General features: G+C 52.6%; 1 protein-coding gene and 2 long non-coding RNA genes across 3 annotated transcripts in view; 1 reads left to right on the top strand and 2 right to left on the bottom strand.

Annotated features, from left to right (window-relative positions):
* The window catches only part of LOC308178870, a 101,472-nt gene extending 90,308 nt beyond the window's left edge, over positions 1-11,164 (top strand). Inside the window, exons 8-10 of the long non-coding RNA XR_013940009.1 lie at positions 1,029-3,150; positions 4,304-4,389; positions 5,216-11,164. This is a non-coding gene — a long non-coding RNA (uncharacterized lncRNA). The remainder of the gene's footprint in view (positions 1-1,028; positions 3,151-4,303; positions 4,390-5,215) is intronic.
* NTSR1 (neurotensin receptor 1) overlaps positions 1-14,594 on the bottom strand; it is a 53,054-nt gene extending 38,460 nt beyond the window's left edge. The window contains exon 1 of the mRNA XM_080558027.1: positions 13,724-14,594. Coding sequence (XP_080414153.1) covers positions 13,724-14,386 — 663 coding nt within the window. The 5' untranslated portion in view covers positions 14,387-14,594. The remainder of the gene's footprint in view (positions 1-13,723) is intronic.
* On the bottom strand, positions 239-8,099 carry LOC308178871. The gene is made up of 2 exons (XR_013940010.1): positions 7,981-8,099; positions 239-3,263 (listed from the first exon to the last, which is right to left on the bottom strand). It is a non-coding gene; the product is annotated as an uncharacterized lncRNA (long non-coding RNA).
* Positions 14,595-17,864: the final 3,270 nt, after the last annotated feature.

Here is a 17,864-nt window from a genome sequence, read left to right on the forward strand (position 1 = left end):
CCAAAGCTCAGCACCAGCTGGGGATGAAAGTTCCCCTCTTCCTCAAAATGCTGCTCACTTGCAGCCAGCAACCGCCCCAGAGCCTGCCAGGGCACATCACCATCCCTCCACGAGACCCAAGGGAAAAAGCAAATCGAGTGTCACTGACACCCAGGCTTTTCCCCCTTTATCTGCAATTCGATGTCAGAGAGCCATAAGGAAAGAGAAAGCAGGAGTTTGACAGGGTGATTCATGCTCATCTTTACCTCTGCAGACAACAAGTTACCAAACAGCCGCTCTCTCTGTCCCTATCTCCTTATTCAGCACGCAAACAAGTGAAACAATAACATTTTAATTGGATGGGAATGGAAAAGCTAGAGGACAACAGTACTGTCACAGCTGCCTCAAGTTCCTGAGCCACGTGTCATTACTTGGGAAGGTAACGCCTGAAGGAGCGAGCCCAACAGCAGAGCTGCCACGAACAACTCCTTTGGGAAAGGACTTTCCTCACAGCGCAGCAAGGACAGCCTTCGGGGCAGGGACCAACGCTCCTGCCCTTCCTGCATTAAAAAAAACCCTACAGCTCCAATTAGGAGGTGCTTTAATTAAAAAGAGGTAATGAAAGACTGCCCTGCTCAGCTCCGATGCTAACTTGTACCTGAAATCACTGCAAGGTGAGCAGCGAGATGTCTCCCGTGTGGTGCAGGGATCGGGTCCTTGCGGACGGTTCCCCAAGGGTCACTGCAGCTGCAAGCCCAAATTTTGGAGAGGTGCAGCCTGGACCGCACGGTGCATCGAGGCTTTTGGGATGAGGCCCTGTGCCAACACAGGATGTGTCACCGTGAATCATCTGGTTTCAATGCGCAGAACCGTTCCCTGAATCGTGGCGAAAAGCACAAATGTTCTGCGCTGAAAAAGGAAATTCACTGCCTCCTTTTTGAGCCAAAAATAGGGAAAAAGGTTGTGTAATTCATTTGCTTTGAATAATAAGCATTTCAAAGTTATCTAAACAGCATTAATAACGGGGAAATCTCTGTTTATTTTATCAGTGCGTTTTCGACATGGGATTGATAGTGGTGCTCCAGGCAAGCTTGTCTCCTTCATCTTCAAGCCCAGAACTGCACCCAGCAGCTGGGAGAGGCTGGGCAGCAGCCCCATGCCACCCAAAAACCAGCCCACTTCTCTTGAATGCTGTCTTGTAAGCAGGAGGAAAAGCTGAAGCATTTTGTGGGTGAGTCCTGGAACAAACTGGTTTTTTTAGGGGTGACCAATGCACATTTCATCCCCGAGTCGCCCCCTTTTCCATCCCAAGCAGCTCTGCAGGAGCCACGTTCCTGACAAGCTGCAGCTAGAACTGTTAATGGCAACACCAATTGCTAATGACAAAGCCGTGCTTATTTTCAGCTGAATTTCTTGTCTCCCTGGATAATAACTCTGCTTTCTTCAGCAGTCTTTGCAATTCATTCTTTGTGACAGGACACAAAAGGCCTGTTTGCTAGATCCTTTATCTCCAAAAAAACTTTACCAGGGTATCAAATGAAGGTGTGAAAGCTCCATCAAAACAACTGCTGTCCCAGGCTGGCAAGTCACAACTCACAGCTCCATGTTTGCTGATAACAATTTTCAGGTGTCTCTCTCCTAGAAAGGACACGTGCAATAGCTGGCCAGAGGCTGTGCATCCCTTGCACCCCATGGAGCTCACGGCAGGGCTTAAACAGCCCCTGCGTGACACCAGGGAGGGAGAGATTTGTAGGATGGAAATAGAGAGAAACACATCTTGCCCTGAACGTCAAGGTATTCCTTTGGTGCAAGGAGCGGGGCTGTGGATCAGCCTCCCAGAGGGGAAAGAAAATCCACTGCTGGAAAGGAATTAGTGCCCAGCGAATCTGCGGTTGGGCTTCGGGGTTGTATCAGCGGTACCCGCAGGGCGTGAGTCAAAATAATCTCTACAGCTGGATCGATACATGTGTCCTTAAAAGCAAGCTGCTCTCTGCTGCCATGAGGACTGCTCAGGACGGCATCAGCCCCACGGTGTCATCCTGCAGGGAAAGTCAGGGACTGATCTCTGCTGGGCACTGCCACCGGCCCCAGAGCCACCAGTCCCAGCCCCATAAAACTGGGAAATGGGAAAAGCCCCATAAATCACTCCAGCTGGCCCCTTCTCATGGGATTAGCGAAAAACCACCCTGCAGCGTGTTTTGGCTGGATTTGAAGGCATGGCTGTGATTTTTGGCACTGGTGGGCATGGTCCCTGCCTGTGCTAGGCCAGGTGATCCCACGGAGGGTGCGGAGCAGGCATGCAGCTGCTGGGCTGTGCTCCAGCCACAGCTGTGCAGAGCAAGGTAGGAGCTGCTCTGAGAGAGATCCAGCCTTGTTTTACAGGCAGAAAGGCCTCTTCTGCACAGCAGGAGGTCTACAAAACTGTCATTTCTTGCCCTGTTTCTGCCCTTTTCTCTTTACTTCTGTTTTTTACAGGCTGCCAAAGGATTTCTTATTGCCTTTTTTTTTTTAATTGAAACTAAGTTATTTTTTTTCACTTAAGTAGTCAGTGAGTTTAACAACAGTTTCCATTATTGCAGGGAGAAGAAACCAGCAACCTTCCCATCAAGAAACAGAGAGGTTTTGGACTTTTTTGTGTGTGAGCAGGGGACATAAACTCACAACAGGAAAGGCAGCCCCAGAGAGCCTTAAAGGCAATTTTTGCCTGGGCAATATTTAAGGGATGGAATTTGCTACAGCAATACATGATATGATAAAAACCTCTAGAGTATGCCCTGCAATTTTCCCTTTCCCAACCGGACTTGTTTGAAAGGAATGAAGAAGCCAGGCAGCATTTTCTCTGGGTCACCATACACTCAGCCGTGGCTCTTTAGCTGCTCAGCAGCGTGTTCTTCTCTAAGAGCTGTGCTTGCAGTAGCCAAGGGGCAGGTTAAACCCGGAGTTTTGTGTCTTTCCTTTGTGAACCACAGAACTGCACTTCCACAGCAATCTGCAGGGCAGGCACCAAAATCAGCCTCAGCACCAGTCGCAGAGCCAACCACCTGCAAAAGCCCCTTTGCATTATTCATCATCACACAGCCCAAAGCAGCTTCTCTGCAGAGCTGGAGCACAAGCCTGATTCACGGCAAAAAGAAACCCCAAACTGATTCCTGGCCGGGCAGCTGCTCTTAGGTTTGGCCACATTTCTCCTCTGTGACACATGAATGTGCTCAGGAGTGATGGGACAAGGAGAGACCTGGGCAGGGTGGTCACTTCTCCAGAGGGTGGGAGGGACCCAGAAGGACCTAGGTGGAAGGACAGACGCAATCCTATTAATAGAGTCCCTAACGAGGTGCTGAGCCCACAGCATTACACCTGACAAATTCATCACATGAATGTATAAGGGGATAAAACAGCTGCAGATAAGTGCAGAGCACGAGAATGTGTTCAATGTCATCTTAAACTTGGCGAGATTAATTTTCCTGACAGCTCGTCTAAAATGGAAATGGGCTACGTAATTAAAAGAAATAAAACCCCCACAGATGGCACGTTGCGGGATCGGTGGAGTTTACCTTTGCAGATCCCCATCACCAGCATTGCTGGGGGAGGTGAGGGTGCTGTGGGGGCCTGGCCCCTTCCCCTGGCTTAGGGCCGCATGGCCCTTTGCAAAATTTAGCATTCACCCTCATTTGTGCAATACCCATCTGCTTTCTCCTCTTTCTCTCCTGCTTATCTGGATGTCAGCATGTCCCAGAGGTTTTAATCCCTCAGGCCCTTTCCTTGGGCTGTGGAACCAAGAGCAGGATGTCAAGCACTGATTTTTTTGCGGAATGGCAGCCTTAGATGTAGGTTACTCGATTCAACTATCCTTAGCACGTGTCTAAAAAGCACCAAGCGCAAATCAGCACCGTATAAACCGGAGTAATAGAAAAGCCAGGCTGTTAATCTTCATAATGTGCCTCTCAGTGGGGATTTCGCTTGAACGTTCTTTGCATTAAATATGATATCAACTGCTGGATACGCAGTTATAAATAAATTAAAGGCCATAGTTAAGTCAAATACCGTCCAGCTGCTGACTGCAGACTCCAGTGTGAGCGCTGGTCCCAATGGAGTGGGCAGATGCAGTCGGCTGCCCAACTCGCTGGAGGAAACTTCCACAACTGGTGCCCTGGGAAACTCGTTTTGGGGTCAGGCAACCCCTCAATGGGGCTTACAGTGTCAGCCCAGGCTCTGGTGGTGGGTGCTGCATGGCAGGAAAGAGGAGGGGTTTGTTGGAGCTGAAGTTCAGCAAAATACCTCAAGTACGTGGTTGTTTTCATTTGATAAATGACTATTTTATTTATAGTGACACGGCCAGTCCCGCTCTTCTGGCGAAAAGGAAAACAAAGCTGGTGCTAAACGGCGCTGAGACGAATTCATCGGATATTTTAGGTAAGTAACTGCAGAAACTGCTCTTGGCCTGAGAGTGGAGAAAGTAATAGACGGGTTTGACTGCATAAATATCCAAGCAGAGCTGAAGCCCTTGGTTATGGCAGTCAAAGCCCCGGCTCAAGGCTGGGTGCTGCTGCAGGAGATTCAGCCCTGGGAGGTGCTGGTGCTCCCCACAAAGCCTGCTGCACCATCACAGCTGCCAGCACAGGGGTTTTGCAGGGCCGGGCAGTGTGCAGGGTGTGAAGCAAAGGGATTTGCTTGCCCCCCTTGCTTTGTAGGGCAGCGGGGAGGAGGCTGCTGGATTCGTGTGCTGGGCTGGGATCGACTGTCTGGAGCCCAGAGCCGGACAGGAGGACCTGGGGCTCTTCTGGCTTGCTTTGGGCTCCAGGAACAGCCTTGGTGCCCCGCGGTGAGCTCAGCTTGGTGGCACCAACACAAAGGCAGGAGAGCACCAGCGTGGGATGAAGTCAGCCAGTGGTTGCGCCGTCGCACCACATCCCTCTGCCCTCCTGGCTGCTGCCCTGCCCGCTAAGCCCTCTCTAATTCCCTGAGCAGCTTTCGGAGCCTGCCAGCTTATTTTTTTTTTTAACCAACCTGCTACAAAAACATGAAACCCGGGCCCTCTGCTTTCTCCATGCACTCATTAGGGATTTTCTTCAGGAAAACCACACAGCCATGAGGCAGTGAGCCTACCTCCTCTTGTGCTGCTGAGGACAAGAGCAAAGAAAATTCAATTCGATTTTTGGGGAAAAAAATAAAAAAGGCATATCTCAAAGGAGCCTGTGAACTTATCAGTTACTTTCTTTGTTGCTGCTTTTTCCCCCAGTGTCTCTCCCTGACTCTTCTGCGTCTCGGAGCCTCTGCTGCTAAAGGATTTGTCTCTCGGCACTGCTTTGTCTCGGGGCTGGACCGGGATGAACAGACGGGCTGCGTGTCCTGCTCCTCTCCGCACTGACATACTTTCTAGCCACATGCCTGCAGAAAATTTTGCCCTTTGAAGGGATTCTTCCATCCCCAGCTCTCCTGGGCTGCTCTGGAGCTGTATTTCCCTTCCCTCCTACAGTCCTTTATCACACACTTGGAGTTAAAGGACATGTAAGCATGGCAGTCATAAGACCATAACTGACAGTGGTAAAAAAAAAAAATAATTGTGGGCTTTGGGGAGGGAAAGCCATTCCTATGAGTTTCTCTTTTGAATGAAAAGAGTAAATTAAATGTATAAATTGTCCCCTTAAGGATAAAATGGAAGGAGCAATCAATAGGATGACGCAAGCAACGAGCTAAACTTTCCCAGTGGCTGCGTGCATTTCATTTTTATAAGGTGGTTTTGAAAAATTCACAGAATAGCAGTGAAATGCAATTTAATATTAAATTGGTATTGAACATGCTCAAGTACTTATGGACTCATTAAACAAGTTCTCCAAGGGAGCAGTCCTACCAAGTACTGACACCACAGTTACTCAGCTCAGCCTGCAAGGGCAGGAGAAGACCCATCAGCCCGGGCTGGGAAGGCAACCAAAGATTCATTGCAGGGCAGAAACATGGGAACATGGGCTGCGAGTTTCTCCTGGAGCCCCTGCTCAGAAAGCAGAGCTCCACCCTTCAGCTATCTAAGGTGGTATCTAGCAGAGAAGACAGCCAGGCTTCACCCTTTTGCAAAGGCAACCCTCCTGCCGGCTCCAAAAGCCAGGGGAGTGCTCCAGGACGTGCTAAATCCAACCACACCTGGTGTCCTCCCGTACCTGCAGGAGGCAGGGTGTTGGCAGCATCTGAAGCGTGATCTCTCCTGGTGTTTTTCATCAAGGGGGAAGGCAGGGAAAGATTAAAGTGGAGCTGCCCCAGTTCGTGGAAGCAAAGGCCCCCAAAGAGCTTCCAGGATCCCTGGGCTCTCCTGGGCAGCACACCATGCACAGTGCTTGCTCATCTCCTTCCTTTCAGCGCAGACTGCGATGGAGGAGCTCCCTGAAGGGGGAACGCTTCTCTCAAAGCAAGGTAAAGCATTTGCTTCAAGAGCGCACGCTGGCTCTAGCAGCAGCAACCCTAAATTTATTCTTTATTATCTAGAGGGAGTAGTAGTTGGCAGGAAGCACCAGCGGGCATTTGCAAAGAGAAGGGAGCACGGTGCTGAAATCAGATGATATTCCCAGCCCTGTCTGGGCTGTCTTCTATATATTTAGAAATGCACTTGGCAAAGGGACAACTGGAAGGTTTTATAAAGGGAGATTTACAGCACCGGGTGCAGCATCTGGGGAGATGTAAATCCGCAGGCTGGGTGCAAACTGTGGGCGAGGAGCCGGCAGGCACGGGGGCGAGGGGTGGCTCTGCTGGAGCCAGCACCAGCACCGCTACCACCAGCCCCAGCACCGAGCCTGGGGCACATCTCTAGAGGTGCTTCTAGATTTTTCATGAGCACTTTTCATAAAAGAGAGAGTTTTCTTTCCTTTCAGATAAGAAAGACTTTTTTTTTCCACTAGGAAAATCTCATCTCTGTGACTGCTGTCTTCAGCTGACAATCATCTCTAGTCCCTGAGAAATTAAAAGTTTCAAAGAAACCTCACTGAGCTTTCTCAATCAAAAGTTCTGTTAAAGAGACTTTGTTCACTCTATTTTTTTTTTTTCCCTGGGAGAAAAGGAGCCCCCATGGGGCCAAGCCCAGCAGCACACTTTCTGCGCTGAGAAATATCAAAATACGGGCAGGTTCCTGGTGGACCAGGGAGGGAGGAGGATAGACATGCACACACGTGCCTGGCAGGCGTTTGAGTACAGGGATATGAAAGTCTCTCCCTGCTATTTCCCTCCCATCCACAGCAGATTTAACAACAGATACTGTGAATGCAGGAAAACACTGGAAAACAGTAGCTCAAAAACTTCTGCTCCCCAGAGATGGTCAGCACCACATCACTACCACCTTGCCTGAACCATCTCCAAGCCCTTGTTTCCTGAATAGCTCATCAGCTTGACTGATTTATCATCAGCTTATTTTATAATCCCACACCTACAATGCTTTGAAATGGGATTGAAGAAACAGCAGCTACAGGAGGCAAAGAGCGGGGGCAGCTCTGCGCGAGACCCTCGGCTCGGATGTGTCCCTGCAGGGGCAGCAGCAGCAGCCAAGGCAGGGCTGGCCTTGGATGGTCACACCAGAAAAGGGACAACAGGGTGTTCAACTGGTGCGAAGGCAGCAAAAAGGCTGGGAAAGGTGAGAATTTGTAATCTGCTTTTCCTCTGCCATGCCAGCCCAAGCTGTGAGAGGGACACGGGGTACGGAGATGCGGGAAGATGGGTGCTGGAAGCACCTCCAGCTTCACGTGGGGTGAGTGGCTGATACCGGAGAGCAACCAGCTGGATCAGGGGTGTAATACCCAAGCTTCACCCGCTTACAGCAAAGGTAAAGAGGGATGTCAGCACTGGGGCTGTCGGTATCACCATCTCACCATACCTGATTTAGGGCTGGACGGCCACCAAACCCCCATCTCATCACTGCCATCCGCCCTGCACAGCAGCACCCATCCTGCCACGGCCCTCAGCAGCCTCACAGCTGGGAAAGGTGACGGCGGCAGCCCCGATGCCCAGACCCAGCTCTGCACCCACCTGGGGGTCCCGTAGCAGGACTTTGCCATCACGGGTGCCTTGGGCAGGACGCAGAAGCATTTCTAAACATCAGAGAGCGAGAGTGCCATCTGCGAGCCTCCAGCAGATGCGGCACAGAGTGCAAGCCTTCAAGGGGAAGGAGGGGGGAAGGAGGGAGAAGACAATTAAATAGCTGTTTTAAATGATTTGGAAGAAGATTAAAGGCAGCTGGAGGTTTTTTTTTTTTTTTTTTTTTTTTTTTTCCTTCTCTGGGAAGAGGAACCACCAGATTACCTTCATCTCTGCTACCTTTACAAACTGCTGTTAAGAGGAAACCTAAAAGCTAAATTGATGGGCCGCATTTCCTCACTTTTTATTCCCTCCAGCTGACATCTCAGGAAGGGGGGGGGGGGGGGGAGAGGGGGAAAAAAGAAATCAAGTGAATAAAAAAAAAAAAAAAAAAGAAGAAATTATGTAAGAACTGGCAAAACGCAGCAGGCCAAGTGGTTATGTAAAGCAACGAACACAGGAGCTTATTTAATTCAGATCTAGCTGTAAGACGGACCATCGTGTAAAGGGCCGGGGATTAGTCAGACTGAATTAAAGCCCCTGGGTCCCTGGGCAGCCTGTGGGAAGAGGCAGCCCCTCAGGGATGCTCAAACCGCCACGGACAGGCATCACCCTGGGGCAGGTATCTTTCCACCACTGCAGGGATGGATCCAGACACTCTCCAGCGCCAGCACCTTCATTTTCTCGTCTATCTGGCGGCACCCACAGGAGCACCGTGCCCTGATGGGACACCTGGCATCGGACACAGCCCTGCCACCGAGGTGCCAACCCACGCTGCTTCCTCCGCGGGGGCTAACGGCACCCGGGGGGGGCTTGCCCAGTGGGCAAAGACCCTTCGTGGGTTCTCTGTGGCCAAAATAGTTCTGCCAGCCAGGCTCAAGTTTGGGGGGGGTTATCACTGTGTGGAGCTGTAGCGAGTGACTGAAAACAGTTCTGTTATTAAAAGCCGTAGCAGGACTTTGGCTGTGACTTAAGGAAAAGAGGCCGACTTCAGCTCCTGCAGCCAGCGCTGGTATAAACGCAGCATTCCTGAGCTGAGGCCATCGGCTAATCCTGGATACGACGCGCAAGCAAACGCGGGGAGAGCTCAGCCCTTTGGTCTTACGCGCGGCTGTTTTTCACGTACTACGGCGAGAGCCCCGCCAGATTTACCTGCACGGCCCCGCTGGGTGTCCTGTGGGGATGCAGGACGTGGTGGGCACAGCCCCACTGCCCACACCGCCCATGGGGCAGGGGGCTCCCCGTGCGTCCCAAGGGTGCTCCTCACTGCACGAAGGCATACGGAGGGGTTTGTGACACCATGCACAAGATTAAAAACTTTCTGGGCCTCTCAGGTAATGGGAGTTGAACAGATGTCCTTGGAAGTGCGTGTGCAGTCGGCAAAGCATCCATGCCAGGCAGCAGCTGCTCCCAGAAGGGGCTACTCCAGGCGGCCAAGGCACAGGTCACAGCATGGGAACAGGTCTGGGGTACCTCACGTCCCCCAGCTCCAGCGCCCTGTCCTTCCGTCCCATCCCCTCCAGGTCTGAGGCCCTTCGGCACACTCCTTCAAAGGCATCGCAAGAAGAAAGAAAGTAAGCAGAGGACCTCCCTGGGCAGGGGTGGGCTGATGCAGAGCAGAACCGCGTCGAAGTAGCTGCCCACCAAAACCGGTGAGGAGGGCCACAAGAGCTCCCAGGGAGCTTTCCCAGAAGTTGCCCTATGGAGCAAGCAACCTGGAGCCGATGGAGCTGTGACGGTTTGCGGAGGCTGCTGCCACGTGTTTTAATAAGCGGGTTCACACCAGCTGGCCGTGCCAACAAAGCACCAGCGTGTGTCAGACACTCTGCCCAGGCCCCGTAAACAGCGAGCCTTCTGAAAGGAAGGGGGAAGCACTTCCCTGCTGAGACCAAAAGGTTGCAAATGGCCCTGCCGTGGTCTAGGGGACGTTCTGCAGCAATGCCACCCGAGCCCAGGCTGGGCCACGCTGCGGGACGGCACAGCTCTGATGGGAATTGAGTTAGGGGCTGGCAGGGAGCTGCCCGCACCCCGTCTCCACTGCCTCTATAACCAGTCCAGGATTCATTAAAATCCTGAGATGTTAGGTCAAGGAATTGCCTGACTCTGTGCTGGGTGCTGGGAGCTGCACCAGGATCGCGGGTACTTCTTTAAACTTCCTCGGTTTCCCCGGGTCTGCTGAGGACCTCTCTGGAGAAGAGCTGTCAAGGTAAGACAGTAAGAAGCACTAAAGGAAAATGGTATTTGCACAACTCTCTGGCCATTCAAATTAAGACCTCTTTAAAAGACAGGACAGAGAGTGCATGGTGCTAGCAGCGTGTGGGGCAGTCACTCAGCCGTCCCCTGCTCCGAGGAGCTTCCCCAGAGCCAAGAGCAAAACCACAACAGCCGAAACCACAGATACTGACCCACAAAGGAACGGGGCACCAATCTCCTTCCGTCCTGGAACTCTTTTATCTGGTGCTGCCACAACGAGTAGCTTTTACAGCCTCCTCCAGTTGAAGTGGCATGAAAACATTAATTTACTTGTATGAAAATGGCTTTGAGAAGTGCTTAATTTGTGTGGAAGAAAAAAAACACCATAAAATTGGCTGCAGCGTGCGTGAGGGGACGTCTGCCAGTTAAAGCGTTAACTAGACCTAAATGATGTAGCTATAATGGACTTATTCCTGCCACCATACCCCAAACCGATGCCAGTATTCAAAGCAGAATCCCTAACGAAGAGAAGGAACAGGCAGGCTTGGTGCTGGGGAGCACAGAACAAACCAGGTTTTCGCAGCCTGGTTTTTGCAGCATTTTAGGATGCTGCAAGGATGGTGATAACCAAAGCCGGGGCACGGAGCTGTCGTAAAGAATTTGCTATCGGAGGTGGGCTGTTGGGTGCCAGGCTGTGCCCGTGGCTCAGCTCGGCGTGGTGACAGCCGCAGCACGTCGTACGCGGTGCTCTGCCTGCTCACCAGGGTGTGCTTCGCCGGGCGGTCTGTAATTACTGAAACAATACCAGTAATTGCTTCTTCCAGGTGCTGTGCAGTTTTAGTGGTACAAGTTAAGTCATACGAGCAAAAATCTAATATGCCAAGTGTTGTTTGAATAGTTACTCTTCTTTTTCTTACTGTAAAGGAACCTAATTGTCCGCACAGTCTAGCTTTCCTTGGGATCGTCCTTTAAAACCTAAAGATTCAAAGCCAATAGCGAGGAATCTTTTCAAAGAGAGACTTAAATTAATACCCTCAAATGTTCATCCTGGGAAGGCTGTTCCAGTCCAGGGAGGAGCGTTCTCCTGGGCTTATCCGAGCTCTGAGTGGGCTCCGAGTCTATAAATGGCTACATTTGCTCTGTTCGGGGACTGGCTTGCAGTCAGTCACCAAATAAAACCTCTCGGAGAACTGATGGTTTCCAAAAACATCCCGATTTGCTTTAGACAGTATGCCAAACAGGAAGAGTGAAATATGTTGAGTGATTTATTACCAGAGATTTGCCAGCTTGAGCAAGTGTATCACTGCTCCGCTTAATTTAAGGACAGAAAATGAACGCAAAGAGATGCAGAGACCTGCTCTAAAGCAGCTTCAATCCTCTGCAAAAGTCAAAGGCTCCGACTTCCAAGCTGCAGGACCTTTGCGCACCACTCTCCCGCATCACCACTGCCCTTTCTCACAGGTCTTCCATTATTTGTCTTTTTTTTTAAACCTCTGCATGGCGTACGAGGTGAGAATGCCCGACCACACGCTCTGCGAAGGTTTCCATTAATGCCCTTCAGACCTGACTTGCAGCTGCTTTGCTTATTCACTCCGGAGCCCTCCCCGGCCCGGGCCCTGCTTCACACTGTGTGTGTGCTCCTTCAGAGCTTGGGGGAACGAGCCCAAGCCCTTAAATAAGCTTCCCAATAAGCAAAGCCACGTTTCTAACCAGATACCCTGAGAAGGAAAGGTATGGTGTTCACCTCCCCATAGCTCCCCCCAGTAATCGCCTCCTTCTTTTTACTTTTAAATTAAATCACAAGTGAACTTAAAATAAAACACACAAGGAAAAGCCCACAGGCAAAGTTCACGTGTTATTCATCGACGTCTGCCTACTTCTTACTTGGGCAGCAGGACAAGGTAGATCCTGAACAATAGCAAGACTGTAAAATATGTTGAGAATTGTTTAAACTGTAATCTCCGAAGACGTAGCTAGGAAATAATCCGCTCTCTTTAGCCCTATCATGTTAACACAGAGCAGGAGTTTAATCCTAAAAGGGAGATGAGTGGAAATAATGCATTTCAACCACATTGTTCGCAAATCAGATGGCTCACGTCTCCTCAGAGAATAGAGAATTTGGGTTAGGCACGCTGGGCTGCCACTGGCAAAAGCTACAGAGCATGTACAGGAGAAATACAGCCTCCAGGATCTGAAGGTGAAAGTTAGGTACCAGGACAACATTCAGAGGGAATTCAGTGCTTTTGGTTATGGGGGCAGCGGTGGGAAACTTGGAGAGACGTGCTTAAACATCTAACGGCTCCGGGCTTAAACCTACCCGCTTGTACCCTCGCCCCCTTTTAGCAGGAGAAAGGATTCTGATTTGTTTCCATTTACGTTCCCTCCCTTTGGCTGCAGGAACATTTCAAAGGCGTTAGTACACTTGCAGTTTTAAACTCTAATTGGCTACTGATTAAACCCACCTAATATTCATGTTCCAAATAAAAGATTGAGGAGCTATCACATGTAAGCCTGGCAGCAAAGGAGCTATGGAGATCGGCGTCTTGCTCTTTCCGCCTCTCCTTCCACTCCTCTTACATTTTTCAAGCCTAATGCTCCAGTGAACAAATGCTTCGAGCCCTCAGAGCACCGGAGCGCTGCAAGTGTTGATGCTGAAATCCTTTCCACGCCTGGGAGTGTTCGATTTAGCAGTGCGTGGAGACCAGCAAAGCCGTCCTGAACTCGGGAAGGGGTCTGCTAGCTAAACCAGCTATGGATTTCCCTGAAACAGCCAAAACACCAGCTGCTGGCTTTGAAGATGCCGTTTCTTTCCAAAGCCTATGCTTGCACCCAAAACTTTCTGACATCGGGGTCTGGTGCTACGCAGAGGAATGGAGCTGTGGATCAACCCAAGGAGCTGGGAGGGGGAGGAGAGGCGTTTTTATTTCCCCTGCTCCTGCTGGCCCCTTTCCAGCCGGAGGAGAGGAGCTGCAGGCGATGCTGGGGGGGGGGGGGGGGGGGGGATAGATCTGTGCATTTTTCTGGCGATGAGCTGCCAAGTTTGGGGGGCACCCGAGCGCTCCTGCTGCGCTGCTCCTGGGGCAGTGGCCGCACGGCGGAGCGGGACTGGGGTACCCCTGGGTGTGTGGCACAGGGGGGTCCTGCTCCGGGACCGGGTGGGCTCCACACACTGCCTGTACTGGGACAGCTGCTCTGGGGGGGGGGGGGTTGCACTGGCTCGGGTTGGTTTCAACCCCATGTGGGATTTATCCTAGTGCAGGATTAACCCCTGTGCAGGCTCACAGCGAGCAGAGCTGCCCCCTGAACCCCCAGCCCCTGCTGCCACCCCAAGCCAGGCTGTCCCACCAGGGCTGCCGGGGTCCCCCCTTCCCAAGCCGGCTCCTCCCGGTCCCAGCTCCCCGTTCCCCTCCTGGCTCTGCCAAGTTTGGGCTATCAGAGCCTGGGGAAGGAGGCGTCTGCCCGACCCCAACCGCTCAGGATCCCCGGCCGCCTGGCTCCTCACCTGGATGACCGTCTTCAGCGTGGAGGTGTCCACGATGGCGGTGCAGACGAGGGAGTCCGGATCTTGGTTCTTGAAGTAGATCTCCCCCATGGTGAAGATCATGGGGATGGCGAGGAGGAAGGAGGCGATCCAGATGCAGCTGATGAACTTCTTGGTGCGGCTGCGGGACATGATGCTCTTGGCTTTGAAGGGGTGGCAGATGGCCATGTAGCGCTCCACACTGAGGCTGGCGATGTTGAGCGCCGTGGCGTAGGTGCAGGCGTCCCGCAGGAAATAGTAGCCCTTGCAGACGGCCCCCCCGAAAGCCCAGGGGTGGTGGACCCAGATGAAGTTGTAGAGCTCGATGGGCATGCAGAGGAGGAAGATGAGGAGGTCGGAGAAGGCGAGGCTGGCCAGGTGGTAGTGCACGGTGCTCTGCAGGTTCTGCAGCGACTTCTTGCGCACCAGCGTGTACGCCGTGATGGAGTTGCCCACGGTGCCCACCAAGAAGAGGGCCAGGTAGATGACGGTCACCATGACTTTGGAGTAGATGTCGGTGTTGACGTCCAGGTCCTCCTCGTCGGGCCCTTTGGGGAGCAGCGGGTCGGAGCGGTTGGAGGCGTTGGTAAAGGCGCTGGGCTGCGGGCCAGGGGGGCCGCCGGGGGCAGAACCGTTGGGGTGCATCCCGGGGCCGGGTCGCCCCGTCGGGGGCTGCGGCTCGCCGGGAGCCGCCGCTGCTCCCCGCCGGGGGGGACTTGGCCGGTTTTAAGGCTGCGGGGAGGAGGCGCCTGCCCCTCCCGGGCTGCCGCGCGTGTGTGCGTGTGCCCGGGTGTGTGTGTGTGTGTGTGTGTGTGGCAGCGGGGGACACGCACTCACCCCCTCCCCTTCTTGTCCCGTCCCCCCCCCCCCCCCCCCCTCCAACCCCCGGTCCCCCTCCCCTACCACCACAGCATCCTCCCCTGGCCGCCCGGCTGCGCGCAGCCCCGCAGCTCCGGAGCTCTCCTCCTCCCCGCAGCTCCCCGGCGCCCAGATGTGCCCTGGCAGGGCAGGAGCCTCCCTGCACACGCACACGCACACATGCACACGCACACATGCACACGCACACATGCACACGCACAGCCCCGCCGGGAGGCTCCGCGCCCCCCCCGCGCTGCAGCTGCCTCCCCCCCGGCCCGGGGCCGTCCCCTCCGCTCGGCTCCCTCCTCCCCAGCCCCGCCGCCGCCGAGGGTTTTGCAGCCCCAGCCCCAAAGGACCCCCCCCCCCCCCCCCCCTCCACTCCCTCGTGTATCCCCTCTCCTCCATCCCGTGCAAAGCCAGGCACAGGCGGGGCTGCAAGCTGAGGGCTGGCAGGGGGCTCTAGAGGGGTGCCGGCACTGCTAACATCCCCTCTTCGTGTCCCTTGGGAGATGAGAGGCACGAGGGATGCTCCATCCCCCCTTGGACTTCCCCACTGCTAGCCCCCCAAATACCCCCCCCCCCCCCACAAACACACACCCTGCTGCTGCTGCTAGGAGAAATGCATTTAAAAGAGGGAAAAAATAAACACCTACAAATATCTCCCTCTGCCCTGGGACTTCTCAGCCCCGTAGCACAACGACAGCAGCAAGCTGCTTTGCTTTGCCCCCCCCCCCATGACTTTTCCCTTATCAGATCCCATCAGATTTCCCATCCTCAGATGTGGGACGTGTGGTCTCTGAACTGTCCTGTTGCAGGGGAAGGGTCTGCAGTGATGCTACGGAGATGCTGAGGGTCATAGGGGGATCCTCCCCACCAAAGGGCCCCCAGGACGGGCATGGCTGAGTGGTCTGCTGGGGGCTGCTGAGCTGGCCGCTCCCTGTAACACCCCAGCGAGCTGCTCACTCAGCTGTCTCCATCATAAATCTCTTTACTACCGCACAGAGGCTACCTAGGAAAATCCCATCCAGGGAATCCTTGATTTGGTCAAAGACAACCCATAATTTCTCCCATGTATTCATGGACAGATGCTGGGTTCCCAAACACCAGTGGGCTCCAAGTGCACCGAGGTCCTGTAGACTGCTTATCCATTTGATGCAAGAAGGTCTCTAAACCTGCAGTCGATCAAATAATCGCTGCGTGAACATAGTGGACTTTACACAGCCATCCACCAGGAGCCAATATTCCTCCAAACTTTCCTCTTCTTAAATCTGGCTGACAGGGTCACCATGGAAGGCTGACCAAAACCAGATTTATTTAGTCATATGTAGTCATACAAAGACGGAGAGAGATGTTTTCTAGCTCTCATCCCACACTGGTTTAAAGAATGACTAATAATCTCTTAACACCAATGTTCCTTTCATTTAAAAGCCTCTGTTATGAAATGTCTGTTAGCAGAGAGCAGTTTGCCAGGGCTGGTGTTCCCAGCTGCTCTCACCCCTTGGTCCTGGTCCTTGGACGGGTTCTGGGGATGGATCAAGAATATCCCGAAGAAGGAAAGTGGGACACGAAACGTGGTGGGCTGTGCTCACCGACTCTGTCTGAAGGAGAGCTGCAGCTGGGGTGTGTGCCCGGCATCCCTATTGCTGGACCCCCCCAGCTGGGGGGAGCTCCTGGCCCTGTGATCCAAGCCCAAACCCACGCTCCCGTGCTAAAGCACTTCTCCCCCAGAGGCAGCGAGAGAGTTCCTTTGGGATCCTTGTCTATCACGAAGAGTTATTGTCCCTTCCTGGCCCTGTAACTTCATTTTGGCCTTGTGGAAAGCAATTGCTATCCCCACAAACAAGCTACCCATCTGCTGGCCTAATTTTACAGTGTGTGTGTGCACGTTTATATCAATAGCTGTCTGTAGAAATGCTCTGTTTTGGATCCTGTTGCCTCATGTTGCTGCACGCAGACAATGCAGGCAATGCTGCTTACGAGGAGGAGATTACATCTCCTTGCTCTGTCCCAGCAGCTGTCCCCGGGTGCTCAGTGAACCACCTCCTCCACGCCAAGTGCTGGCAGGCAATATCAAGCAATATGATTAAAAGAAAATCCTAATTACGCTCTGAAATATTAGATACCTGGAATCAATGCAGCTGTTGATTTACAGTCAATGCTTTACCAGGCTGGTACAGTTTGTGTCTGTTGCCAAATCTCTCCCTTCTTAAAAGCACGTTGGAAGGGTACCTGCCACCTAACGAACAGGCTGAGGGCTCTGATCAGTAAAGGCTTCAGCAGGATGTTTCTGGGAGTTAATTAATTTAATACATCCTATTAATTCCTTGGCAAGTCTGGCTCAGCCACACATGAAGCATTCCCACTAGCATGGGCATGTACATCTGCTCTGTTCTTTTTTCTTGTAGATCTGGGTTTATCTCATGCCCTGGGATAAAAGACATAAAAGACACTCATTCATACAAGATCCCAAGACCAGTCTCATGGCTGCTGAAGGTGTCCTGTGGTTACAGGTGCCTTGCAGTACACTGGGTGTCTGGGGTCAGGGAGACAGGGCTAGGCTGGCTCTTTTTCAGGCGTCCCTAGCAGATGAGGATACCAAGACATTGCTCCTCTCTCACCACAACTAGTTAGCCTGTACCTCTGGTAGAGGCCATCTGAGGGCATGGCCGCATGACTACATGTGAAATCATGATGTGGTTCTCAAACATAAACCAGTGTTGGCAAATTTACCACCAGCTTATCCCAGCTGAGATGGAGTTTGCTGGCTTCCCAGAGTCTGACTTCTGAAATGCAACCCTGCCGTTCCCCATGCAGAAGTGTGGGTCACTTTGTAAAGAAGAAAGTAAAAGAAAGTCTTGGTCTATCTCCAGATGGAAAGGGGTAAGCCTCTCCCCTGTCTTTTCAGAAAGTTTTTGTTCTACCTTCTGTCCAGGCAGAGGTGTTGCTGTGTCAAAGGAAGACGCCAGCTCTGTTCCTGCCTCTCCGTGGAAAACATCTTCCCAACACACCTTTAGTCTCCCCGTCGCTCGTGTGTGGTCTGAGGGATATGTGCACTCCCTTCCCTGTGTGGGATATTGAAATGAATGCCAAAACTCTCTTCACAACTTCACCTCTGCTCCCTGCAAGGATTTCGTCGGTATTCTCCTTCAAGCAAAAGCAGAGCCGGAGGCGCATCGCCCTCTCCTTGTGCACCAAAGCCTCCAACCTAAATCCCCGCTGTTTGTTTCTGAACTAGCCGACCTTTTAGCTAAGCTGGGCTCGTTTT

Source organism: Anser brachyrhynchus, assembly GCF_964034855.1.
Source record: "Anser brachyrhynchus genome assembly, chromosome: 16".
Taxonomy (NCBI): domain Eukaryota; kingdom Metazoa; phylum Chordata; class Aves; order Anseriformes; family Anatidae; genus Anser; species Anser brachyrhynchus.